Source organism: Echinococcus granulosus (genome assembly GCF_000524195.1).
Source record: "Echinococcus granulosus chromosome Unknown EG_S00086, whole genome shotgun sequence".
In the NCBI taxonomy this organism is placed as follows: Eukaryota; Metazoa; Platyhelminthes; class Cestoda; order Cyclophyllidea; family Taeniidae; genus Echinococcus; species Echinococcus granulosus.
Genome location: NW_020170466.1, coordinates 278,955 through 305,622, shown reverse-complemented (window position 1 = coordinate 305,622; position 26,668 = coordinate 278,955). Strand labels below are relative to the sequence as shown.

General features: G+C 43.1%; 2 protein-coding genes across 2 annotated transcripts; one reads left to right on the top strand and one right to left on the bottom strand. All coding sequences in view use genetic code 11, as the record gives it.

The window, feature by feature from the left end:
* Nucleotides 1-100: 100 nt before the first annotated feature.
* On the top strand, nt 101-17,405 carry EGR_07778 (Transforming protein v-Fos/v-Fox; the record flags this gene model as incomplete). The annotated part of the gene is made up of 7 exons (XM_024497027.1): nt 101-317; nt 6,401-6,957; nt 7,346-7,588; nt 12,000-12,530; nt 12,947-13,093; nt 14,126-14,335; nt 16,668-17,405. The coding sequence occupies 7 exons, from the start codon at nt 101-103 to the stop codon at nt 17,403-17,405; spliced, it is 2,643 nt and encodes an 880-aa protein (XP_024348581.1).
* Nucleotides 17,406-20,902: 3,497 nt separating this feature from the next.
* Nucleotides 20,903-24,730, bottom strand: EGR_07777 (hypothetical protein; the record flags this gene model as incomplete). The annotated part of the gene is made up of 9 exons (XM_024497026.1): nt 20,903-21,172; nt 22,769-23,064; nt 23,207-23,305; nt 23,347-23,468; nt 23,517-23,711; nt 23,784-24,032; nt 24,133-24,314; nt 24,364-24,509; nt 24,574-24,730. The coding sequence occupies 9 exons, from the start codon at nt 24,728-24,730 to the stop codon at nt 20,903-20,905; spliced, it is 1,716 nt and encodes a 571-aa protein (XP_024348580.1).
* Nucleotides 24,731-26,668: the final 1,938 nt, after the last annotated feature.

Below are 26,668 nucleotides of genomic sequence, written 5' to 3'. Positions count from 1 at the left end.
CGTATCGTCACCTGCTGCTAAGTCGTTGCATTTGGACCAACATGAGGCAGGCAGGCAGGCAGGCAGGCAGGCAGACAGGCAGACAGGAAGGAAAACTTGAATGCTGGTGCAGCCTCAACCACCTTCATATGTCGCACTGATGAGTGTGCTCGCTTTCAACAAATCTGACCACCACCACCACCACCACAACCACCACCACCACCACCACTACCGCGTGGCACTCACCACGAGGATGACCGATGCAAAGGTGGAAGTGAGTGTGTGTAGGCTGGATGATGTGGGACCCTCCAGTGAGGCATTGACGGAGTTCAAACGAGGTGAGATATGGCACACACAATCACACCGGTTAAGCAGCACTTGACCAGTTGATGTGAAACACATCCCCACCAACATATGCCCTACTGTTGTGTGTGTTGTGTGTGTGTGTGTGTGTGTGTGCATTTGCTGTTCTGCACAGTTCTGTGTTGTCAGTGTGTGATGTCGTGCCTGTGAGGCATTTGGACACTTGCATTCGATTTGCAGGTGATGGAGAGGCTTGGTGAAATTCATGGACAAGTACCGCACACACACGCACGCACATACACACCCCAGTCTGTTGGTCTATTCTTCGTAAGCAGACCACCGATACCTTGAGTTGCCTACGCACTACTCACTGGTTGAGCGGATGCACCGAGTGGAAGGCGTGAGACGTCTGATGTGCACTCCACGTGGACGAATGCTGAGAGTTATGGGTGGAGCGTTTGCGAGTACCCACACTTTACTTAGTGTGGTTAGGTAGAGGTAAACCACACGCATCTCCTCCATCATCAGTCAGTTAGCCACTGAGTAAGTCGGTCGGGCAGACAGTCGGTAGGTCAGTCATTCAGTCCATAAGTCAGTTGCAAAGCCAGTTGGTCAAGCAGTGAGGCAGGCAGGAAGGTAAGCAGGTAAGCAGTCAGTCAGTCAGTAAGTCAGTCAGGCAGGCAGGTAGTCAGCCTACCATCATTGACACGTGGCTAGGCGACAGATCAGAGTGGTGATGAATCATGTGAGTAGCAGGCCGATTGTCTGTGCTCACTGCATTGTTGTGTGTTTACGGCAATTTGGTTATCAACTCGAGAGAGGAATGCGCAAACACTGTCAGTAGTATCAGTGCCACTTCAGGAGAGAGAGAATTTGCCAGAGAGAGAAGGTGGTGGAGACAGTGTGTGAATGAGAATAGGGTGAGATGGTGTTGAGTTTGGTGGAGCAAGTGAACACTGGATATGGGTGGAGAGTTGAGTAGTGTGACAGCTCGAAAGCTCACTTATTTAACCGTCTTTTGATGTCCCGAGATGGTGTTTGGTACTTGGAGGGGTGTTGTCAGTGCAAACGCAGAATGGGTCTGTCCACCCTCCTTTCTCAGTGTCAGATTTTGCTGCAGTACGGAAGGTTTCTCCCTTTACTTTCTTCCATGAGTGCAAATATCTTTCTCTCTCTATTCTGAATGACTAGTCTAGCCATATTTAACAATAAGATTTCTTTTTTCTCACGCTGATACACCTGGTCTGCTTAATCTTCAGCCAGTAAATGGCTCAATCTCTTGCATACCACAAACACACTCACACAAAGAGTAATCCTGTGAGGCTTAATTAGTAAAATCCTTAGAAGTGCGGTTTGGTGTGATAGTGGATCGTTGAAAGTCTAGATGCCTTCGCATAATGCATCAGGAGACAAATGCATTTTTCCTAGCGTGTTTCGAAAGCTGAGGTGAAGGCGTTGTGACTGACTTTTCTCGTCTTCTGCTACTGGCATACAACCACTTAACCTTCACAACTCTTCTAACCAGTGTACGTGTAAGCAAGGGACCTGTGGACTCTTGACAACGAGCTGATGGAACTTTTTATAGGACTCAATCATCTGATTTAGTCGAATTATCTGGAGAAAGATGTCTCTTTAAAAGGGACATATTTCTATGTAGTGTGAATAGTTGTAAGAACAATCTAATAATTAGCAGCTCCTCTACGGACAATTTAACGCAAGCGGCAGCAAGTCCGCTCTATGACAAGACCCTCACTGTGCCCCATCCAATTAACCATAGTCTTGCTGCGCTTAAAGCTGTTGAGGAGGATCTGGAGTAGAATAAACGAAAGAAGGAGAGGAAGAAAGTAAATTTATATTTTTAAGTAGGTAGTTAGAAAGGGTTAGGATTTTTTCTTTTTTTTGGAGATAAAGATAAGAGAGTGGGGAAGGATGGGAGAGGGAGAATGCTAGTTTCTTCCTAACAGGAGGAGACACTGCAAGAATTCCACCACTTCGTATAGCTTCTCTATTAACTTGAAGAAACTATTCTCCCTAAACCAATCAAAACACTCTTTCTGATGTAGACTATGCATTTTCTTTGGTCTCTTGCACAAGCCGAGTGGCCCTTTGGTGTTAAAATGGATCATAGTATTTATAGGTATAATTTGGATATTTACTGCAAAGGGTTTACCTCTTCCCCTCCTCCCTCCTTTGTAAGGGCTGAATTCAACCCTATTCATACACTGAGCCAAGCCAAGACAAGTTAAGCCAACCCAGGCTCTGCCCAGCCCAGCCTTTGATCAAGACTGCACTCTTTTATGTCCTCCTCCACTGGCAAAACAAACAGTGACTGTTGCATTACTAATCAGTATACATAATTCATCGGGTAATATTGTACCATAACCCTAAGAAAAAGATCTGATCTTGTCTCATTGATCTCGCAAAACAGAGTATACATTATATCGAGGTCGGCAGTTACCTCTTCTACCCACATCTGCAGCTCAGCCAAGGGACCAGTGTGGCTATAAGTCAATCAGTCACTCAATCACTCAAACATTATAGGTGTATGAACTCACAAAATGCTGCAATTTTACCTACTTTTTAATGATGATTTGGTAATTTTTACAGCTCCTTAGGCGGGTTGAATTTCGCTTTAGACAGGCGGGAAGAGGGCAAGGGTAACACCTTGATCAGTCCTCTTGGTAACAAGCTACCTATCCTAGGATTTTAAGCTAGCCAACCAGCTGCCTGTTCTTAACAATTTCCTCTTTAATAATATCACAATTGTCAACCCCAAAGCTCAACTTATGCGTATTTTCATTTGACACTTCATCAACAACGAATGTTACACCTCAGATTTTCCATACAGCCATATCATTGACTGACCCATTGAAGACTACTTTGAAGGGGATCCCCTCGCCGATTCCCAGACTCGTAGATGCACAGAAATGCGTGTAATCCACTTCGATAACTCCATCACGGGACTTATATTAGTGATAACTGAAAAATTTTGGTTTAATCACCCCTTCTCACCGATAGTCTAGGGATACGTCTTCGGAGGTGGAACTAACGACTCATTTATGACAGCCTGTTGGAATCTGTATGACACTTTTAATGGATATAGCGTAAGCTCAGACACAATGCTTTAATAAATGTAAAAAGATAGATGGATTGATGGATGGTGCTTCGCAACATCTTCAAAAGGAGGGAGCTAGGGCAGGTAGCTCAGGCACAATCCGATGTCCACGCAGGTGAACCCCTCATTAGCGGTATGACAGGCATGGGCATTGTTTCATTAATTGTTCTACTTATCAGTAAATTCTTACACTTAGTAATTATGTCGGACAAGTGGGTGGGGTGCTTCCTGTAACAACAGCCATACATTACCACTAAGGGAACAACTCTTTCTCCTCATAAGATGCCATAAAAAATAACTTTGGCGGCTGAATTTGATACGGAATAGCTCATGACAATAATATGCCTTAGGGGTTGTTGATTATCCTTTTTCCTAATAACATGACACACTTTAGAAATTCCTGGAATTGTTTTTTTCCTTTTAGTCGGTAGAGCAAATTGGCATTTTTTTATTTGATTAATGGACAAAACATATTAAAGAATACGGTGTGATCTGCTGATAAAGCCAAGGCAGTTATTTTAACCGATCTGAAATCGATTAATTTATAAGTTAGAAGTGATAACTTTAATAATAAAGCATATAAAAGAAGTTATTTGTGAATAACTAATCAGTTCTCAATCTTATATTTAGTTCCTCTAACCAACATCTTGACTCTCAAGGTCCCACAAGGTCGGGCTCATATGAAGGGTTTTGGGTAGTTAAGATATCCCATTCAAAGCAGGGATTATTAAGTTTTTTTATTTGGCATTCGGCAACCACATTTCGCCCTCTTCAAATAAGTACAAATCTTCTCAAACCTTCCATGTTTAAACACATCACTATTCGGTCTAATGCGAGAGGGCGTCAGTATCTACTGCCTACCTGGCGTTCACCCTGCTGTCAATGTCTGGGGGCTTATCGTGTCTTTATTGTTGGGAGGGGAGGAGGGCAAATAAAGTCACAGAAATCGAATGACATGCAGGCTAGGCTTGATGTAGGCCGTGGTCGGGTCTTTAGCACTGCCTTTTAATTGTATTCTTCCTCAATATGGGTCGTCACTCCAGGCTGATGACAGATAAAATTCTTCCGACGGTGTTGAAATCAATAGATTTTGTTTCTGGATGTTGGGCGTAATTCACACAAACATTCGTCTATCGCCATGGTGCTGATGGTATAAACTTGCGGTTAATGGCCCCCCTGTATGTCACACAAATATTGGAAGGGCCTCATTCACTAGCTTTAATCATCATTATCTATGTGTAGTGGCGTAATGACAGCTGTCGCAGTGAGCAAATGCCAGTGTGCATTGCATAGCTACGCTTACCTACCTATCTACCTGCTTACATATCTATAAGGACTGAGCAAGTTAATTCTAGGTGAGGATATTAGGATTAGTGACTAATCCGGCTGGGTATTGCTAAACGGTGTTGACTTCGGCTATTAGTCAGCACAGCTCAAAACTGAGGACAAAGGAGGCCCAGAAAAGCTGACTCAAACCAATCAAATTGCGCTATGCAAACACAGGGATGGCATTTGCGCCCGTTGACTGTAAACCCATAAAAAAACGAAAAAACCGTTCCAATTGGAACAAGCTTACCTCTTTCCATCAGTAAACACTTTCTTTTGAGTGCTTCCCCCTTTCCTGTCCATTTTAAGTCTTCTTATAGGAAATAACCTTAAACTGGTTAACTCCTTCATCTGTAAATTTTCTTTTGACCAACCGAATGAAAACTTTTCCTTTTCTTCGTTAACCAAGTGATTCATGTGGGTCACTCTAATTGTAAATCTTCTTTCAAACGTTAGTTTTTTTGAGGCTGTTTTATTTTTTCCCTTTTGTTTTAAAATTCAATGTAATTTTGAGGTAATGAGACCAGTTATTGGGTAATCTCGTGGAGAAATAGGTGCCATCAAAATTCCCCTCCTAATTTAATCCCGTAGTTTACACTAACTGAGTCCACACTGCTCCATTGGGGCCCATTATTACGTAGTCATTTACCAACTATCAAGCGTTAACCAATTCGCTTCTCTCTCACCACTATTTCAAATAGGAAATTAAGAAGAATAGGAAAGGGAAAAAACCAATCCCATAATTCACAATGGTTGAATTCCAGCAAAGAATGCGGATGCCCAATTAAGAATTCTTCAACATCAGAAGGATTAATCACCTTTTATATTACCCACAACCCTTTTGGTCTGTATGCCTTACAGTCATTGAGCAAAAGTTCTTCAAGTTGGCTTATCTGACCGTGATTAAGGTTCCTATCAGAATGAGTTAGGGTAAAATAATGATATAATAATAAAAAAAGTTCAAACTTCATTTTGGCTTCCATAGCTATTAATTACCGTTCCATGTGAGTTTCATTTGCTATGGCATGTATGCAATGACGTAAAGTATGGCCTAAGTGTCCTTAGTCCCTTACCTCAAAAGCATGTTTTCTTTAGAAGAACTACCGCGTGCTTTAAATGAATCTAACAACAATTTCCAACAATTTAGCAGCTGAAATGGTGTTTCAGTAGTGCCACAGGGTTTAGAAGCGAAAGGCGAAGAGTAAGAGGGATGATGGCTGCAGTAGCGTGGTACAACTATGGTTGCTATAGGAACAGTAAGCACACTCAAAGTCTACGCGCAACTGCTACAAACATGACAGTCATGAATGCGTAGTGCTGTTGGCGTGCCTGCACATACCTACGCACTTGCGTGTGTGCATGCGCGTGTGTCTATCGACCTCGCCTTAATCGTACTGCGTTTCACCAATCCGCGAGGAGATCAATAGGCCTGGCCTCATAGCCAAATCTGATTGGTGAACTAGCTAGACCGAGTCACCGCCGTATTGGTCAGATAAATTTAGCCGACATATCGTATGTGTGTGTGCGCGCAGATCACGTCACGCGTTCATTGCCGGGCGTTACACTGCGTAAGCGGCGCGTGCGCACGTGCAACTATGCATGCACGCACATACAAACGCACGCACACTCACGACATTTACACACCCTACAATTGCGTGTAATGACGTGTTTCTTCAGTTGAAACTCACTGTGCCAGTCTTGCTGCGTTGCTAAATGCACTGTCACCACCATCTGCGAAGGCGATCATTCATCCACTGCAGCGGGAGAAGCATCAGCATCTAATGGTGGTTTTAAATTGCTACCCTGCAATGTCTTCTACTGCTTCCACAGCATCCAGCAACAATAGCAATAACAAATCCAACACTGTCCCCACATCCACAGCCAACGGTTCCGAGTTCTCCCAGGAACAATGGTTGGATCTCCTTCGTGTTCTACCATCCAGCAGTCGAATGAATCTCCAACTAGCTTTAAGGCAATTTCTCCAGGAGACAGGTGACATTGAAACTGACAAAATCGACCAAAAGACTCCCCTTCCGGATGCGTCGACGTTGGTTCGTGCCTCTCTGCCACTAGATGACATGCCGCAGAATACCTATGGAACTGATCGATATCTCACTTTGCTGAGACAATCCCTTGAGTTGGATCGCAAACCTCTGATTCCCTCGGCCACACTGGACACACCTAACGGTCTTGACACTCTGGCAGCTGCAGCATTGGCAAACACTAGTGCTGAGGTGAGTCAGACTGTCACTGAATTCATATTGAAAGTTAGGTAGGGTCACCTGCAATTCGGCCTTACTTTTGTGCGGTTTCCTGAATTTTAATCGCGAATTCTATCTGAGGATCTGGTGAATGTCAACGGCGGGGGGGGGGGACAAATGAAATAATCGGCCTAAAGTGACGGCAGAAGTGAAAGAGCATAGTGACTACATCAAAACAGTTGTCTTTTGACAGATTTTACTTGATTTACACATTAAGAATAGATGCAGAGTGGGTAGACGCCCACGACCCCTGTCCCAGTGATTCACACACACGAGTGCGCGATAACGCCTAGTTGCTATGGCGCTATGTCGTCGTAGCAACGATGGGCGTTGTTGGAAATCACCTCTACTGTTGCGTCAGTTTGGCGAAATGAAGCGTTTTGTCTGCTCAAGGTCGCGGCTGGTGTGTGCCAGAGGATGTGAGGCAGATGTTTGGCAGGCGGGGAGAGGAGAGGCGGTGCGGAAGGGTGGTGAGGCGAGGGGGGCGAAGCGAAGGCGGGAATCAGAAGGAGCTGAATATAATCCGTTAGGGTGTTCCTTTAAGCTAGGGCATGCAATAAGTGATCATGAAGTAACGGTGGGAGTCGACAGTGTGCACGTGCGGGTATGTGAAGACGTTGTTTATACATGCATGCATATACAAATACACGCTTATGCCATGCCTATGTACACGGATGCATCCACTCGGGTGCACAGATGGAAGAGCAATGCCGATAGGCGTGTGCATGTGTGTGTATGTGGGCGTGTGTGTGTGTGTGTGTTTATACTTCATCGAAGAGGCAGTGAGTTGTGGAAAGCCCCTTAACTATTTGATGCGTAAATTAATGTTTTTTTGCACATGTGCGTAGCTACGGGGACACACATTTAGGTGTCAATTTCTTGTTAACTTGATTTGCGATCAGGTCTTTTCAAATGGGCAGCAGTTTGAACGGCACGTCACGCTTCCATCGATTTCTTTTGGCCTTACCTTGAAGTCCTCATCAAACCCCTCTCCCATTTCCCCGTTCAACTCTTAAAATATGTGCTTGTAGCTGACTCTTTCATTTTACCAATCAATTATGTTTAAAGTGGAGCATTTCTAGCTTTTTTTGTGTTTACTCGTTCATGATACTTACTGATTGTAGTACTTGTTTGTTGGACTGTTCATTCCTTGGTGAACTTTTAAGCACCTCCCATCTCCCCCAACTTTCTTGACATTCAGGGTTCATTCTACAGGCAATTCGCTTCCACTCATTAAGGGTTCAGTAGGATTAGGCTGAACTTAGGGTCCCTTTTTAGGGTGGAAATATCTCCTCGTAGGGATATTTTGTATTTCACTGGCTCCCAGTCAAGCCTATTCTAAATCGACTTTGTGGGGCGAAAATACATCTTTTTTAACTTTTAACTCTGTGGAAGTCTACTAACAAACTTCATGAGGTCTGATGTAATGAGAATGCGGCCTGAACTGTCAGAGTGACCTTAAGAGAAGGTCGCGAAGACATGAAATATCTACCACTTCCAGACTTATACATCTCTTTTTAACTTGATATTTGTGAAATAAAGGGACAAAATAATCGTTTTTTACCTAGTTGGCTCATTTTCCAGAAAAATAGCTCCCTTTCCAAGCTTGGTTCACTTTTATTATCGATCATGGGAAGATCAGGCTCCACCTGAAAATTGGAAACTTTTTGTGCGATTTAGTTGGTTAACTCTGCCGCCAATCAAAAATGCCGGCTTACTCAGATGTCATAAATGTCAGTTATTTGTAGGTTATTTAGGGTAAATAATTTGCCTCGAATTGACTCATCACTTCCAGGTAGCAAATACCAAGTGTGAGTTAGATGACTGTAAGTTTCACCTGCTTTTTTCTTACTCGTACATCTTATATCCTACAGCGTAAGTTTCCATCGGTACAATGTGCCACTCTCAATGGGGCCATTTTTGATCGAGGAGACTTTTGCTGATCACTTCAAGATGAAGAGAGGTAACTTCACTCCATCTATTGATATGAGAAGACTGGAAGAGAGGGCAAACGATAGAAGCAACTAGGGAATTCCAGACTACCTGATATGCAATTTAGAATACGGGACAGACCTACTTATACTCTATATGAGTAGTGCCGAGTAGAACATGGCGAGAAAAACATGTGATTGTAACGTGGTTTACCAATTGGTCGCATCCATCTATAAGCAGCTTTTAAGTGTTTTCGTGGTTTTATTGTAACGTTAAGAACCAAATTGGATTCAAAAATAATTACTTAAATCATTAAACGAAAACTATGGATTTTGACAGGTGAAAAATGGATTTCTCCAAGAGGGGACAGGATTGTGTAAACTTTTTTTTAATAGTGAATCATCGCGACTAAAAAACGCCCAAAAGCTTGTCAACGGAATCACATTTACATAGAGATGAGTCATCCCCCCTGTGATCTCTTAGGCGAGGTTCTTTTGCACACCGCAATGAGGTGTGAGTCATCTCACCTCCAAAATACCAACACCACTTAAGGTCATTTGATTGTCTAGACCCCTATCTATTAGGTGTGGTGTAGCCTGTGGGTCAACTTTTCCCTCATCCAATCGAAACCCGCCGAGATTGGCCTTGATACACCTACTGCCTCATTTCAGATTGTGCACGCATCGACGATGACTAATCATGTGCGTGAGTCATGGTGTGTCGTGGAGTCACTGCACTGGCTACTGGTTGTCCAATTTGATGGCACCATGTCAGTGTTGTAACGGCGTAAGGTTTTGATCACGCAGTGTTTCGCTAACCAAGCATCCGAAATCCTTGATTTTGGACCTTGTCGAAAAGTCAATCCTTTCAATTCTCTCAATATTTGGAATAAGGTGGATATCATGGAGCTCACATATGCTACTTTACAGTTGGACACAACAATAAGTATGGAGCTTGTTTTTTACACTAAACAGTAGCCGTCAGACTGACAGAGGAGGTCCGAATCAATTAATCAAGCCCCTTGGATGCCTACTTATGACAATAAATGGTGTAACAACCAGGTTGAGTCTGGGATGGAACTAATGTTACAGCGCAAGTACGGTTATTCTCTCGGTTGGGGAAGGAGAAGAGAAGGAATGATGGGTGAAGAAATTTGTCACTATGCTATGCACACTTTACGTCAGTAATGATTTGATACTCCCGATGGGTTCACGCAACTTCTATTCACACCACTTGTCATGTGACAGAACGCTACTGCTGCTTTAGCGCGTGTGATTAGTAGCCACTTTTACTCTGGGTGTGCCTCCTCCTAGACACCCTTACCTCGTGACCCAGCAATCTCTTAGGTGCATCCGACCAGTAGGATATGAAAAGGATCGGTCATACAACCGCCTAGTGATGAGTTGATGGGATTACTGTAGTCCATCTCAAATGAGGCAATCCGAGGGGAACTCAATGTATTCGTTGCTCCAAGAAAGAATGAGATTGGGAAAATGCACCCATTTCCTTGGTCACACATGTCATGTGATAATCGGTTGATGACCTGAAGTATTTAACACTTCTTTGATGCGTAATTTTGAGTTCACTCAACAACGCAGTTCAGTTAGCGCCCCCTCCTCCCTCCACCAAGGTCAGCTGGTCCGTATTGATAGAGGTGAATCGAAATTCCGCTAAAAAGTTGGTTCAACAATGCACATACGTGGCTTCAACACCGAAGGAGAGGCGAGTAGAGGGGCTATAGGGCTACGTAATTCTCATCGTTGAAACGAGGTAAAGATTTTATCGACTGAACAAAACCCCACAGGAAATGCAGTCATCTCATGGCAAAGAGACAATAAAATAGTAGAAATTGCCGTAATTGTGCACACTTTTATATGCACCAACTAAAATAAATCATTTATCTATTGTTATCTTGAAAAGGTCAATGATTGCTCAAAAAACACTGCTTTAATAAGAAAAATTACCACATCATATTCGTTTTGCTTGCAAAGTAAGAGGTAGTAGAGTAAGCGAAAATTAGTGGGTGAATTTTATGTAAAAATCCGGTAAATTCCGACAGTGTGCATGGATGTATGATTCTGCGGTAAGAATTGAAATGCGCTCCTGCAAGGCAATGTTTCATTTGAAAGGGATAACCATAAAGGGTTCTTTTTCCCCTCTTTACTGAGATAACCACTATTGCAAGATGCACGTAACAGTCTCCCCTCCCTCATCAAGACATCGATGAAGCGAAATCCATTTGTTTACACAGGCCTTTAATCCCTCGAAAAAAATATCCAATGGCCATCGTTTCTACCTCAGTTCCACTTCTCACTTGTTTGTGCTACTTCTCATACAATCATGTGATTGTCAAAGATTTGTGTTAAGAAAAGGTGATTATCACCTGAACGAATGTCACGGGATTACCCAGGCTGAGAGTGAGGCAAGATCGTTCACTCATCCTGAAGTCGTTTTGTTAAAATGCATCCATTCTTTCTTCCAAAAAAGAACAAATGCTACGAAACATCACGTTATACCGGAAGAGCTGTTCCGGTTGGAATTGAATTCTTTTTACCAAGCGATTGACAATCACCTCGGTTGTACCTCATGATTTGCCTTTTAAGGCCACATAAGGAGACTGTCACTGTAGGTCGTACTGATGTCGGTTAAACACAGTAGCACATAATTCTGGGTAGATCGGGATTACTCATTGCGTACATGACATTTTGCAGGTCATTTTTGATTTATGTACGCCGAGTGGAGAGAATCGACTGAACTCACATTTTTGCAGTCGCATATTTTACAGTAAAAATTTAAACGCCAAATTTTGGGCCAACCTTTAATTCTTGGTGCATTAACAATCTTTGTTTAAACTGACATCCATTCCCAATGACCCGTAATTGGAGCTAGAGTCGCCCACCAGACAGACGAACCGCGATGATAGTCAAATCTCTGAGATACGATCAGATTTATGGTGAAGCACAGTCATAACACCAAGGAGTAGTTCATCTCGGTGATCTCGCTATTTATTGCGGAGTAGAAGCTGGTGGAAATGGTTATTGCCTACTCAAAGAGAAGAAATAATTCTGTTCGCCTAATTTCAGACAAATGTCACCTCCACATCGGCAGTTACTGTGATTCAAGGCAAAGCAGTGGCAGGTACTGGAATGGTAGCAATCCCCATAACTGCCCAAATGGCTCCAGCTCTTCTGGGCGGTTTCAAGACCGATTCGAGTCAACGTCAATCACCGACTATCCGGGAGACCCCGAAGCGGTTAGCTGCCACACGCGCTGAGGCCGAACAAGCTGCTGCAGCTCATGCTGGTACTAACACGGCAGTAAAACGCAATCGTTTGGCAAGTGACAGTGTGATGGATGATGTAGAAATTTCCACTGCTGCTGCGGCGGCCGCCACTACTGCTGCCAATCTTCTACTCTCTAATGGAAGCCTTCCTAAGTCGTCAGCGTTAAAACCAGATCCTGAATGTGTCGGCGCTACTTACGCTTTCCATGGAGGAAGTACTGAGTTCTCCAGTAACTGGAACCTTCCTTCTTCCTCAGCTGTCGCGTCTGCTGTTAGCGGTGGCAGCGTAATCCTGACGGAGAACAATCGCCGACGGACAAGGGACGAAGGGGTGAGTCCTGCACCAGCTTTACATAAAAAGAGACGATTACTTCTCCATCTACAAATCCTGTACCGTCAGTTTTATCTCCAAATCAAGTTTCGACTTTATTATTTCATTTGTAAGTCATTAATTTTGTCAGTTGACAAATTCCACTTCTAGTCAATTCTCTTCCGCCTTCACTGAGTGTCATCTGTAGATCTGAATAGTTACAAGAAACTTCTGATAAAAATCACAAAATCGCCTAGCAGTACACAAAAGTTCATTCGGAAGTCATAATGTCTGAATATCGTGACTGTGGAGCGGTTGTTTACCCCGCATTTGTGAGAGGCTAAAAAGGGTGATCCGGTGAACCAATCAGATCACCAATAAATCGCCGAGTGACCTTGAAATATGTATATTTCCACTTGGCTGTGATTCATCTCAAGTGGGTTAAAAATTATGGCAGTAGAGACGAATCCTTTTTTTCCCTCCTTCGTACCATGGCCACTGGATTACCCTGGCCTGGACTTTTTTATGCCTCTCTTCTCATTGGCTGTTCGGACGCGTATACGCGTGCATGCGTGCGTGCGCAGGTATGTGTTCGCACAGCGTAGCCGTTCGTGAGTCAACTACTGGTGCGCACGTGCGTGCATCTGCGTCGACGTTCAATGGCGAAGTCAAGGTCTGTCAGCTGATGTGTGTGCGTGCGCTATGGTGCTGAGGGGACTGGTAGTGGTGGCGATTTTATTACCCATAGATGGACGATCATGATAACTTGGCTGGGAATGAGGCACTGGTTTATTGGTAACGGTTTCCAAGGCGAACAAGGACACAGTAATTTAATTATAACTAATTAATTTAGTGGTCCAAAATAAAGCGAAAAAATTAATAATTGATGTGTTTTTAGGCTGTATTGAGTCAGTTCATGGCCATTAAATGTACGAGTAACCCTAAGAAAATTATTTCTTTGGAAGGAGAAAATTTCAATGAGCAAATGTAAACTCAGGAAAGGGTTGTCAGTTATCTCACTAGTGGCTCCCTAAGGATCATCGTCCCTTGGTATATCGATTGGTAGGAGAGCTGCGTTCAACCCTGTCACTTGTACACCGAAATCAAATCGATCAAGATAAAAGGGACCGGGAGGGAGGAGTGAAGACAATGCATTTTTTAAATAAGAGATTTCTTAATATTAATTTTCAAGTTAAATCTGCTTCACAGGAGGACGGGACTCAGAGCATGTGATGGTGCGAAAGAAAGTACAACATTTCTAGACATTTTATGCTCTATTTAATGTGTATTCTGGAAAGGAGAAGTGTATTCACCCCTTGTTGTGACTCACTCGATCATCCCTTTAAACTCTACCGAAGTCCGCTCTCTTGTCCACATAAATTTTTTCCTTAGTTTGGCATTTTACTGTGGTTTATGGCGAATCTTTAATGCTAGTGGTCTATTACAAATCCCTCCTAAATGAGACTGTTTAAAAAAACTGCAAACTTTCCGCTCAGTTAACTTAGTCTTCACAATAGATCCGCCAAAAGATGAACAACCAGAGAAGTGAGAAGGTTCTGGATTAGATCAAGTTTAAGCAGCCTTTTGATTGCTTCCTTTTTACTTTCGACAAACAGATCACCGATGACGAAGCAGCTCGTCGCGAGAAGCGCCGAGAACGCAATCGCGTAGCAGCCGCCAAGTGCCGACAGAATAGGCAAAATCAAATTGAGGAGTTGAAGGCCAGACGAAAGCTCCTTGAAGATGAGGGTAACCGCACTCGACAGCTCATTCAAAATCTTCTTCATGAAAAGGCGCAAATGGAGGAGTTATTGAAGAAGCATGCGGTATGATGGTGTTTTTTACTTTGTGGACTAAAAAGCTATGCAAAATTTTTGTCGAAAATTCATTCTTAAGTATTTGCTACGCGCCTACCTCTTGATTACGTTTGCACAAAGGGTAAATTGCGGTTCTTTTGGACACTGGCTGTTTATATTACCGGTTGGTAAAAACGCTGTCAAATGTCAATCGGCTGACACTTGGTTCGCTGAAAACAACTTTGATGGGTCTTCCGACCGGTGGAGTGTGGTAAGGAAGGCGAATTACGTTTTTTTAAAAGAGCGTCCTTAAACATGGAGGTGAATGGACTAACTTTTGCTTTCTGGAGACAATCAAGGACAATATAGGCTTGTCGCCAGTAATCAAAGGCTGGATCGAGGTTATGGCCTCGTCTATGAGATACCAAAAAAGTGTCGCTGGATTGGTTACAGTTGTGGTTAGCGTAGGTGAAAGGGAGGCTTAAGACACTGTGTAGATAAGAACTGCTGAGCAAATAGTCAAATTGTACTGCCACCAATTACCGTGGCAATGGGTAAGGTATGTCACCGCAACTCCGATCACAGAGAGAACGGTGACACCTTTCTCTCCTACTACTGATGTCCTCTCTCATCCCCTGGTACTTAAATTTTTTTCGGAAAATTTTAGGATTAACTTAATCATAGGGAGTTATAAATCAGGAAATTTACGACGAAATTACGGTGCCTCACAGAGGTTTGGAGACTTGAACCACCTCGAGGGTTAAACCTCCTTTTTCTTCCTTTTTTTTTCAAAGCAAATAAAGAAGCGAAACTAGTCTTTTGCAAAAGTAATTGACAATGACAAGTCATTTCTATGTGCACTGTTTACGATAAGTGGTAGGTTGAGAAATCACGCCATGTTGTGTTATCGCGCGCATGACCGATCACGTGACTCATGAGTCATATGCAACCTTCATGCTAGTGGACACTTGCAAAAGTATTTCCCACAAATTAAAGCTTATTTTACTCTATCTTGTCAAGATGCTAGATGTACACCTTAAGATCTGGGCGAATCATATAAGTCGTTGGATGACCCATGTCTTTGATGGCTTATAATCACCACGATACAAGTAGGTGGTGATTTCCACAACGCTTCGCCTCCAAATGCAATACCACCCCTCATCGTAGTTTTCATCCCTTTTTATTTCCTAACTTTCCAGTATATTTTGCGTGTGATTTTGCGGATGTCTAATGTCAAGTCAGGCTGATAAGTATCACATGGAGAAGCTTCACCATGGTGATATATCTCCCTGTCATTCCCATCCTCCATTACCAATGCACGTAATCATCACAAGCGTATGTATTATCGCGGTGTGAGGTGTTGCGTTGCCTCCACTAGAATTGGTTGTTCCCCCATGAAGAAAGCTGTATGGCATAGAGTGGATGAAGTTGACCTTCAATATGATTCCAAGAGCACAGTTGCATCTCCAGTGGCACGCACCCACACAAAGCAGGCATAGCCTTCCAGGGCTGAAGTGGTGCGCGCCTGAGATGCATAGGTTGGTGAGTGGGTGGTAACTAAGTCCTCTATGATTGGTTCGCTCGCTTAAAGCTAGTTATAGTGAGCACTAGATCGCTTTTTCATTACAATTCATTCACTCACTCAACCACTCAGTCAGTCATCAAACAATCAAAAAGGTACGGTCTCTCCTTTCGTAATTGAAAGGAGAGAGGAAGTGAGAACCTACAGCTCAAGAACTTGGATTTCACTATCATGGGTTGTTAATACATGTAAGCGGTAGTCGTTTGCTCATATTTCATCACTTCGCCTTCTCAAGTGATGTGGATCATGTTTCTTCACTCACGTTAGATACTACGGAATAAGCCTCCTTTTCTCTGCTAAGAAAATCAATTTTTTTTCCGCAACTTGAAGGAGTTTTCCTAGAGATTCATCCTCTCTAAACCTTCAGTAACATTTCTGCGAGAGCCTTCCATAGCTTTGAATCGGGGGCAAGTAGGAATCACACCTATTGGGCTTGTTATTACTGACATTTTATAATATAAAGGCGAACTGAAGGTAGTAGAGAGCACATAAAAAAATTTGACGTACTGGTAGACCGATGCACTTCTTTGTCTTTTCTTCTTGGTTCATGCCTATAACCAACCGTACTTCACGTGTCTCTGCAAGTCAATAGTGAAAAAATTTGCCTAATTTAACCTGCCGGAAGGCTCTCTTTTTGTGAAGGCAAAACAAAGTGTCACACATATGTGACGCCGTTAGAGAACCCACTGAATAGAGGGCCAGCTATTGCCGATGTTTTTCTGATCTTAAACTAAATAAGTGACTCCAATGACCTCTACTTTTCCTCTCATTGACATTTAGCAAAGCGGTTGCCCCGCAGCAGCCCAATACTTTGAGAATGGGACCCTGCTCCTTCGCCTTTCTGCGGCAGCAGCAGCCGCATCATCAACGTCGGCATCAACATCAGCATCAGCCAATACGACATCCGCACAGAGCATCCGGATAATCCAGCCTTCTAATCCCCATCAACTTCAACTCCCCAATCCTGGAGCAGCCTCCATAGCCTCCACAATTTCGTCCCCTGCGGTAATTAAGCCAGAGGCACCTAGTTCAAGTACCCCGATGACCTTCGTACCTGCTCAGCGACCCAATACCCTCTCCTTGGTCACCTCGACGAAAGTGGAACTTCCTACACCGATGCTGGACTCTGCGGCTGCGTCGTCTGCTACGACAACCCATCTGGCTGCACATTTGTGGTCACCGTCGGTGGCAGCAAAGATTAAGACACCGGGAGGTGAAAATTGGGTGAATAGTCAAATTGGATTGCCACCAATTACTGTGCGGCCGGAGAAGGATGTCACCACGTCTGCAACAGCTAGTACAACAACTCTCCTCTCTACTCCTGATATCCTGCATCATCTTGGAATCTCTTTGGCAGCTGCACATGCATCAAGCAGCACAGTAGCTAACAAACCCAACACCATCCAAATTGGTTGTACTGAAGGAAAGAACACCCCAACACTAACGTCACCTTCTGCGTCGTCCACACCTTCCACAGGTACTGCTTCCACCACGACCGCAACGACAAATATGGGCTAGGAAGACGCCATAGCAGGACTGTGTACATACCCCATGGGAAGTGTATTCATTCATCTCATTTACCTAACCACCATTCATCCACTTCTTTCAACTTCTTTTTTTGCGTCTTGAAAACAAAAACCCAGCCATCTGTGATCTAAGCTGAGTAGGTTGTCTAGATTGTCTGTCTGTCCGCCTGTCTGTGTGTGTGGGTTTTGAATGTGCAACCGAATGAATGAGTGAGAAGCATTGACGACTAGCCATCCACCTTTTGTCTCCCCTTGCTTAGTAGACCCCCCTCACTCCCACTTTCCCTTTCAACTGAACACACGCACGCACAAACGCACAAATGTGCATTAGTATTCTGCCCCCTCCCCTTCTTCTCCTCCCATCTCCCGCCACCCCACCTACAACTGAAGATGCCTCACAAGGATACTTCTATATTTCAAAGGCAAAAAACAGAATATATATGCATTACTATACTTGAGCATTGTCCATATCAAGTCCGCATATTTGGATTCTTCAGAGCCAAAAAGGGCCTTGTTGGGGATCCTGATTTAGTTTGTTTACAAATGGTGGGCCATCTGACCTCGGTTCATCCTTAAATTACGCAATCCCTCCTCCAGGAGAATATTAGCGGAGATGTTGATCATTTCCCTGAATGAAAGCATCTTCCATCATCAGACATTCTACTGGAGCAACTTTTAAGATTAGGTAGAAGGCACGCCAGCTTTTACGTCTTTTTGTAAAATATCAAATGCCTCAAAGGAGGGTCTACATAATTGCCTTTTTCTCCTTAATGTGACACCCTTTTTGGAAAAAAACAATCCTAAGGAATCCACTGAACTAGTCAAAAAGTGTGCATTTTCGGTCCACAAATAGCACACTTTTAGGGTGAAAAATGGCTTACAAATAAATTTGGTACCAAAACTGTCCGTTAAACCTTCCTTAACCCCGATATTTCACTCTTTTTTCTAAATACGAAGCTCTATTTCACACTACTTTTTTATTTTATACAAATTTGGCTATATTTTAAAGCCCAAATTAATTTTAAATACTTGTCAAAATGTCAAAAGGCCAAATCAGCGTTTAAACACAGCTGGAGCATTTATGGATGCCTCCGGTTGCATGTGCTGAGAAGCATGGCCTAACCCTTTTATCCTAGAAACGTGTGCATTGTGTGTGGGTGACTTGTCTGCACACAAAACACCGCAGCACTTCACTCCTCGTATCGTGGTAATCGAATCCTCCCTCCTAGACCCAACCTGCTTGAACTGCCCGACCACGGCTTTCACTGTGATTGGTGGTCAATAAGAATTCAGGCTTCTTGAACATCGGAGAATCCTCATTTCTTAGTACAAAAGGGTCTGCATTACTGAAGTTACTCTCGCTCGAATAAGCGAATTGCCGATAAAAGCGCTTAAGAAGGACTTGTGCTATTTGCAGCGGCGAGTAAACATTTGCCTCTAGCGATCATAAAAAGGACAGAAGGCCAGTGGGGAAAACTCCAGTTCGTGACCTCTTTGGGCCGCAAAACCCACCTGTAACACAGCCGCTGAAATATTTTATTAGGATTTCTAATCTGAAAAAGTATTGCCATGAACTTTATGGCAGTAAAAGGCACCGGGTTGCACTAAAATCTGCCAATTTGGTTGGCCACCGAGAGGCCTTGAAATTTGAATTCTACTAGTGTGCAAAGTACAGTCGAATTTGAACGGTCCTTCTTTTAAGTTTCTTCGGCCAACTTTGTGAATTCCTTTTTAACCTCAAATGTGAAATTTAACTGTGCAATTGGGCTACATACACACACACACGTACGTAACCCAACATGTTTAGTTATTGTCTTTTTCAGGGATGAAAAGGCCCATGTAACAGCTAACCCCTTTTTGAATCGTGTGAAAGCAACTAAAACGCGCACATGCACGCATACATTAGTCAAGAAGCGGCTATTTAGCCTAGAGACCACATACAAAATGATCGCTTTACAAGTGCGCGCACGTCCGTTACTTGTTCAGCACGCGCGTGACCTTGGGCTGACCAATCAGGTGGGGGCGGGCTTCGTAAAGTGCATAACTTCACAAAGGTAAACTCTTCCCATTTGCAGGAAATTTTAAAATAAATAGAACCCAAGATAACTTAGTTGTTTTTCCACTCCTCTAACGAAAATATCTGTTTTTGGGTAGTGTGGAAAAGCAAAGTTCTGATACCTTTTATAAGCACATAAAAGCAGGATTTTGCAAAGGAGGTAAACATGATTTTTCGATCTATAATGAAAAAATTAGGAAGTAAACAGAGCTGAGTGTAGAAAGACGACTGGCCTTTATCACATAATAAACACCTCTGACATCCTCCACTGCAACACATGAGATCAGCAAACATGTGTATTGCAGCAGTGCGGAGTCTTTCGTTTTTGAAGAAAAATGTAACTTCCTCCCTACTGACTAACAAGTTGTGGTTGCTCCCCACGAAGAAGGTATATTTGATGTGCTTGTACCAGCTGCGTCGTATGGAGGGGATAGATCACCAGTCTAACTGTTTCACCTCCTGGAGCGCAGTTGCGTCCGCGGTGCGCAACACCCACGTCATGCAAGCACAGTCTTCTGGGGGCAGATCTCAAAGCCATCGAAGCCTATTTACAGCATGTGCTGAATATATCATGAGATTTTACGGGCTCCGAATTTGCCGAGAGATGTGATCTAGGCCACTTAAAGAACCCCTTTAATGCCATAAGGATGTGACAAGAGCATTCATCCTCTTAGGAAATGATCACTCGCCTCTGTAAACCAGAGAAAGATTTAATTGACACCATTACTATTAAGTGGTGTCAAACCCGCATTTGACTAGAAATGGAGCCTACATAGCCTAGGTAGTGTATGGGCTCTAGTGATAAATCACTGAGAAAGACCTCCCATCCCCCACCGGCTCTCCTGGTCTTAATGATAGTGAAGAATCCCCAGAGCAAATAGTGGGAAGTCATTTCGAGACTAACCCCTCGAAGACAGCCTTACGTCGTGTTTCGCGTGGTCACCTAAAAGTTGTGGCAGCTATCAATCCAAGGGGCACCACCCATATGTACTAACCAAGAGGTGACACTAAGCTTCTATTTTACTCCAATCATGTTACAACAGAGCCTTAAGCGTATTTCACACTGTCTCCTGACTAAGTGACTTGTGATGAGAAACACCTTTTGTGCTGCAGCACTTTTTAAGTAAACAAACACATCACCGGTTATCTCAAACGATTTATCCACTTACTCACGCGACCTCACAAGTTTGGCTGCTGGGCTCAGTAAAGCCCCACCGTGGATGAGAAAAGCAATCAGCTCCCATTTTTGGCTTTAAAAGTTGGATAGATAATTTTGATTGATGTGAAGAATATAGACTTATAAAGGGGAGAGAGAGAGGCTAGAGTTCTAGAAGGGGATACGATTGCATCAAGAGATACCAAACATTTCGCGATGTCTCATTCATTAGAAAAGAGAAAAAAAATCATACAAGAACACTAAATCAGAAATCAAATCAAACCGTGCCAGCGGTGGAAATATCCACAACAAGGGGACTGGTCTGTTGAAAGGTGCAATTTATAATTGCAGCGAGGGCTTCAAAGACGTCCGCCTTCGCCTTCACCTTCGATGCAGAAGACGAGGGTGTCGGTGGAGGGAGGAGAAAGATGAGGGTGCGAAGAGCGCTACCATTGCCGTTTCGAACACTCACTGACTCCATCAGAGTGCCTTTGACGACCTTGAGAACGGCTTCAGCACGTCGCTGACACCAGGCCAATGGTAAACTCTGGAAATAAAGAGTGCGAGGTAGTCGGGAAAAGAGGCATCCCTGATGTAAAACTTAACAGAGCGGTGGTTAGACATTTGCTCCAAGTGTACTCTTGAAGCTGTTTCAGCGGAAACCAGACCATCGTGTCAGTGCATGCAAATTTGAGATCGGACACTCTCCATTTGAAAAATTTAGTTTGATTTGGAAGTGAAGCACCTACAAAGATATTTTTATTTGCTTGAATGAACACGATGGCATGGCGGTAAAAAGATAACGCACTTTATTACTCAGTTGATCACAAAGGATAATGGCATCACCGTAGTTAAGCCATTTCCTTGCCGGTGTTGCCTTGCTATGTTATTTGGGTGAACATAGATGCGCCAGAGTTTCCGACCACAACAAACAGGAAAGACAAAGACCTCCATACGAGTGTCCTCATTGCCGACCGATAAACTGGTAAGATCTGTAAGTAGGCGTCTGCTGGTTAAAAAAATGGACACTTAGGATTGTCGCATTCTCGTGTATCTATAATATTTTGAATGGCTTTGGTCTCTGTGTATGTAATACTAACCCAGGGGGGAGAACTGCGGAAGAGCACGAGCTTCAAGAAGTTCTAGAATGTTTGGAAATTGGATGCAAAAGAGGAGAATCATACAAAACGGAGCGCTTTCGGAGGTCACAGACATCCCATTAAGCAACATAGACGCCTCAAGCACAAAAGTACCCTGTCACCGAAAGTGTTCAACCTAATGGGGGCAGTTTGCGATGAATGTACCCACCACTAGCTACCGATTGTTTCAACTCAGGTATCCTTATTGGCCGACGCATTTACGATCAAGGCATTAAAGCCATCCACCAGAACAGGAGTTCCCACAAAGGCAGATACGTTGGGATTTCGGAATTATCCAAGTTACTAGGTAGGCCGGAAAATCAGAATTGCCTTAAATAGCACCAACCAACACACACACACCTAGAACTACAGCAACCAAATATTTAGCGGGATTTCAATTAAACTAATAAAATATGAATTTTTCCGTATTTCCTACTTAGACTAGAAATTGTCCACGTAAACTGGATTTGCGAATGTGTTTTAATGTGTGGTTTCCTTCCAGGCATTCTACCGTCAAATTATGGTCGCCATGACAGTTGTTCCACACGACTGCAATCATACGCCATCTGTGCTTCCAATCCGCCAGTTCTACTGTCCCGTAAACCACATTTAAGTTATTTATAGGCTCCTCCACGACTTGTAACATGACCGTGGGTAACTCGTACGCTTCACGGTAACATAAAGAATGCAGATTCAACTGACTGATGAATGAAGGTCATCAAAGAAAAGCAATGAGATTAGTTTGTAAGTTTTGTAAAATTTGGAGCAAGAAAACTTCAAAGTTTCAATTGGAGAAGGGTTAAAGTTTTTTGCTTATATTCTACCCGAGGAAATCTTATACATAAATAAGTAACGACTAAATGTCGATCAGACAATAGCACGTGAAACTGCCCGCTTAATCACGAGAACTGAGCTCGCTTTTGAAGTGACAGTGTAAAGAATACTAAGGAAGTAGATCTGCGAAATTGGGTTTCTTTCAGATGAATTTCAACAATTAGACTCACTTCCAGCGATCGCCGAGTGAACAGCAGTGGCAGAGACAGTGTACTGATATCATACTGATTGCAAACACGGAGAACCGTGGAAATTGCTGCATGAAGGTATGGCGAAAGGGATGGGGAGACAGTCTTGCCTCCCACTGCCTCCCCCTCTGTCACCACATGAAAGACCACCTCCACGCCACCACCGCCACCCGCATTTCCACCGATTTCGCTGGCTCGAAGGTTTGAGTGACGCGTGAGATAGACGTCACCCGGCTTCGGACGTCCCTTCATCGTGTTGCCAACGTTGGATGAGGTGACTGTTAAAAGGGGACGTTTAGCCTAGTCAAATCCAGGTCCTGAACTTAACAACTTCGTGCCTAAAATATCATGCCTACTGAATAGGTATTTAAGTAGCACATTTTTATCTATTCAACAACTAACCACATGAAGACCGTTTACCTTGGGAGAGGTTATTCACAATCTCCTGAATACTAGCCAATTGGCGATCCAATTCGGGGAAGTGGAAGTCTGTTGAAAGTTCACATACTTCAGCAAGGCCTAAAAGGAAGGGTCGCGTACGAAGCTTTGTTTTGACTTACGTTGCTGAGCCCTTGATTGAAACATCTGGCTGTCGACTAGAATAACTAGACCTGTCAATTCGTTGGAGTAAATAGTGAGTGCACTGCTCAACCGCTCGGCTAAATTGACAGTAGCTTCGACGCTACAAAATTCATAAAAAGCACTTATTTAATGAAAACAATAAACTCACCTCGGAGGAGAATTGGAGGCTCCAGTAGATCCAATAGGCGTCATGAGATCTATGGGGTCAGCTTCAACCAATTTCAGGTTATAAAAGGACCGAAGTTGACGACCTAACTGAACCATGAAGCTTTCAGAACGTGGTCCTGTACTATTTGGATTGTTACTCACCATCAGAGGTGTCGTCTGAGTTGAACCAATACCCCTTCACAAGATGAAATCATAGTTGAAAACAACGTATCCTAGGAACTAATATGGGAAGATCCAGCAAACTCACCCCACATCAGAAGGTTTAGGAGGTAGAGGTTTGGACAAATCGGCTTGCAGCATCTGCTCCTCAATGGACATCACAAAATTACGATAGTCCTGACGCTGAGTCTCTTTTAAATCACTGATCCGACTGTTCCAGGTCATCTTCTGAACCTCGTACTCCAAGTGGAAGCGACGTTGAAGCTCCGAAACAGCATCAGTCACACTGATTTCCCCACTATCCTTCGATAAGAGTGCCTCTGTGCTATCCACAATGCTGAAGAATGAAGAAGAAACGACGAAAAATCACCATCTGACACCAACTAAATCTACTTGAGAGATGGGATTAAGATATGAGGTAATCTAATTCACCTCACCTTTTTTGAAGGGCACTAAGAAAACGATCGCGCTCGACAATCTCTGCTTCTATAGCAACAGCAAATGAGTGTTCCAACTGAATCAGATCCATTGCAGCTGGCGACTGAACGATCTTTGTGTAGGTTTGACCAAAAATTTCCTCATCGGTGGGCGGTTCAGCCTGAAATCTTGTGGATATTCGCTAGTTATGAAAAAAGTTGCATTTTGTAAGAAATAAATACCAATCAAACCTCCTTGACACGTTCTTCCAATGAAGCAGCAATTTGTGATGGTGCGTTTTCATCCAAAAGGAGGTTGTCGTACAAACGTGTCAAACAATCATCAACATAGCTCCGCTCATTTTCTTTAAGAAATTTCAACAAAGCATCAGAAAAGTCTACAAAAGACGAGGTATTCAGCGCGTTTCCAAAATTCAAGCAATAAATAGTTTGCTGTCAAACCTTTTTCAGCGAATTTGGGAATATTATGACCAAGAATAAGCCGAGATAACAGCCAACTTGAGGGTTGACAGAGGGGAATGTCTAAAGTTTCCTCACAGGAGACCTTAAAGGAATTCCCGTAGACTTTTTCAAAGCGGAATTGAACTGCTTTAGTCATTTCTAATAAAATAGCGAACAGAAAACTGCATCATAAAGCAATACAAATAGGAACGTAAAAATTTTCCTGTGCGCATAAATTGGGAGAAAATGCTAGAAAGTTATGCACAATTAAGGAGACAAATCAAGCAAAAAAGATTCCTAACTAAATTGAAAACAAACGCCTGAGAAATGAGGCAAATTTGTTACTTTATTCCACAAATTATACTACTGTGCTGAGAACAATCAGGAAATCCACTAATAACAATTACAGTTGGAACGGCGATTGTGCCTGACTATAATGCTGAGAACAAGACCATAATAAGGCACAATTAGAGAGACCATTTGTCTCAAGGTTTACGCAAAACACACCAAACAAGATACCGGTAAACAGGCGGCCCAGTAGCCATCTTAAGCCAATTAAGGCGGTCGTTCAAAGGGCGATTTTAAAGTGCCTCCTAAATGAATAATAGCTAAAACATGAAACATTATTTGTTCTTTTAAAGTCAAGGCATAAAAGACATTATTTTAAAATTTAAAGCCGATGGTACTTACTTGTTTGTGAATAACCAGCACTGTAATTATGAGTGTTAAGAGCTTAACCTCAGTGGGCAGTAAAATTGACAGGACAATATTCTAAACTCCAAATTAAATTTTATTTATCATATCACAAAAGCCTTTTTGGTTTATACATCTGCTTACTTACTCATTTGAATTTTCCTCCGATTTCTGCTTTTATTTCATTGTGTAAATCCCATTCTCAATTCCGTGGTAAGGCTAGTCAGTACAGGGAAAGAGCTACGTGGCTATGTGCTTTAATGAAATAGCACGAGGCGGAAAGGAGTCTCGCCTGGGATAATTTGAGAAGCTTGGTTGATCCAAGTATCTAATGGCAAAGCATTTAATCTCTAGTGGTTTCATTTCTCCAAATATTTAACGAATGTACATCTCAAAATGCCCTAAAATGCGCCAGTCCGCGTGCTGGCATTCATGTGTCAAGTTTGACTTTATCAAATCCACCTGTAAATTTGTGCACTGAAAGTCCGTAAATCCAGTTTTAGTGGGTAAACACTGATTTCAAAATTGTACGAGGCCTTTGGTCTTTTGATATTTCGAGTCCTAATCACTGCACGGTGATACAAACAACTGATAAGCATTGGTTAGATATCTTCACTTTTGACCTCACCTCTTAGTGCATTCTCTCTGAAATTATTAAGAGATTTTCATGCAGTTTTGCCGAACTCAAATCTGGGTAATGTTACCCTTTGTTAGTTATTATTCAATTCTATGTTTGACAATTTTGCTAGAATATTTGGATATTTTTTGAGTAGATCAAACAAAAATACATAAAACAACCAGTGCATATCTATTGGTAGATCATTTTTGTAATATTCATCGCTATTTTACCGCCTAAAGATGTTACCACTAGTGTAATACGATGGTGGTTTATCCCTCGGTTCTGGTGAGGCGCCACTTTTGTACTTCGAATTAGCCCCCTTGTACCTCGCTGGGCGGGCTGGCCTTTTGGGCCATGCCAATAGCCCAGACACCTTCTCTGCGCTGAATATATATTCTGCCCGAGTATTTTGTCTTCTTTCGTCTTCAGGGAGTCTCGGGACGCTACACTAGCGCTCCCTCAAACAGAGATCCACCAGAAGTGTACGGAGTGACACAAGGGGTATGTCAAGCTATCAGATTCGTGAGGGAGGCTCTGGCGGTGGGGGGGGGGGGAATGCGGGTTTATTGAATTCGACTGCTTTTTTTGTGAAATCTAATGCAGTGAACGGTGGATAGGCAGGTCATGGTGATACCGGATGGACGTGCCACGACCACTCCTGTTAGTTGTGGCAAGCCATACTAATGAGGAGTATTTGGTAGTCACTTACCGAGGGGCATGGCCACAGTCGCAAGGACGCACTGTCGAGCGGAAGTTCAGCCCTGCTCAGGTTGAAGAGCGGGA